The following is a 1,456-nucleotide window of genomic DNA, read 5'->3' on the forward strand; positions in this document are numbered from 1 at the left end:
TATGGTATTTATCTAAAAAAGTGTCCATTTCCTTTACATTTTCCAGTTTTGTGGCTTTTGTAGTAAGATCTATTGATTCTCTGAATTTCCTCTGTGTCTGTGGTTATGTCCCCCTTTTCATTTCTGATCTTATTAATTTGCAAATTCTCTCTCTGCCATTTGATTAGTTTAGATAGGGGTTTGTCAGTCTTGTTGATTTTCTCCAGGAACCACCTTTTTGTTTCATTGGTTCTTTGTATTGTTTTCTGTGTTTCTATTTTGTTGACTTCAGCGCTCAGTTTGATTATTTCCAGTCTTCTACTCCTCCTAGGTGAGTCTGCTTCCTTTTTTTCTAGAGCTTTCAGGTGGGCTGTTAAGTCTCCAATGTGTGCTTTCTCTGTTTTCTTTAAATGGGCACTTGGTGCTATGAACTTTCCTCTTAGGACTGCTTTCATAGTGTCCCAAAAGTTTGAGTATGTTGTTTCTTTATTTTCATTGAATTCCAGGAAGACTTTAATTTCCTTTGAAAAGAGCTCTATGAAATAATCTTCTATGGCAATAGATGTTACGTTTAGTTATGTTTAACTGTATGTGTGTGTATGCTAATATGCCCACATGTGTGGGAGAGGCCAAAAGAGGGTGGCAGCGGCTCTGGAGATGGAGTTCCATGTGACTCTGAGCTGCCCAACGTGGGTGCTGGAGAATGAATTCAGATCCTCTGCATGAGCAGTGCATGCTCTTAACCTCTGAGCCGTCTCTCCAAGCCCAAGAATAAATTCCTAAAGCAGATGCTTTTATAGGAAAGCCAGAGCATAAGTGACCGCTTGTGATGAAAATGGTTCCTCATGAAATCTCTCCTTCAGAGACCTGGGGAAAACACACGTGCCACTGACAGCGCTTGAGAACATCCTTATGATGACCCTGGAGCTGGAGCATCTGTAAGGTTTACTTTCTTAGGATGAGTTTACTTAGGTTTAAAAATGTTAATGTGTATGTGTGTGAACGCATGTGTTTGCAGACATGCGTGTGTGTGTGCAGACATGTGTGTGTGCATGTATGTGTGTGTGTGCAGATGTGTGTGCATGCCTGCATATGTGTGTACAGATGTGTCTGTGCAAGAGTGAGTGTGTGCCTGTGTGTGTGCAGGCATGAGTGTGAGTATGGAAGTCAGAGGACAGCTTTCTGAGATGGCTCTCTTCTTACACTGTGGGTTCCAGGGATCAAAGTTGTTTGCATGACAGGGAACTTTCTGCTGAGCCTTCTTGTCAGCCCTAGCTTTCTTTATAATTTCTTGTATTTGAAATTCTTTTGAGATTTGCCTTATTTATTGAGTCTGAGGTATTGAGATATAATGCTCATGAAATTAATTCAAATGCATAGTTTAGTGAAGCTTTCATAGTTAGTTCCCTAACCACTATTACAGAACTGATACCGACCATTTGTCCCCTCCCTAAGGATCCCTCCTGAATGTTTGTAC

General features: G+C 40.9%; 1 protein-coding gene across 1 annotated transcript in view; it reads left to right on the top strand.

The window, feature by feature from the left end:
* Nucleotides 1-594: 594 nt before the first annotated feature.
* The window catches only part of LOC101997321 (leucine-rich repeat-containing protein 37A3-like), a 9,527-nt gene continuing 8,665 nt past the window's right edge, over nt 595-1,456 (top strand). Inside the window, 2 exon segments of the mRNA XM_026790183.1 lie at nt 595-668; nt 843-917. Coding sequence (XP_026645984.1) covers nt 595-668; nt 843-917 — 149 coding nt within the window.

The sequence above is a fragment of the Microtus ochrogaster genome, unplaced genomic scaffold (assembly GCF_000317375.1).
Source record: "Microtus ochrogaster isolate Prairie Vole_2 unplaced genomic scaffold, MicOch1.0 UNK44, whole genome shotgun sequence".
NCBI classification, from domain to species: Eukaryota; Metazoa; Chordata; class Mammalia; order Rodentia; family Cricetidae; genus Microtus; species Microtus ochrogaster.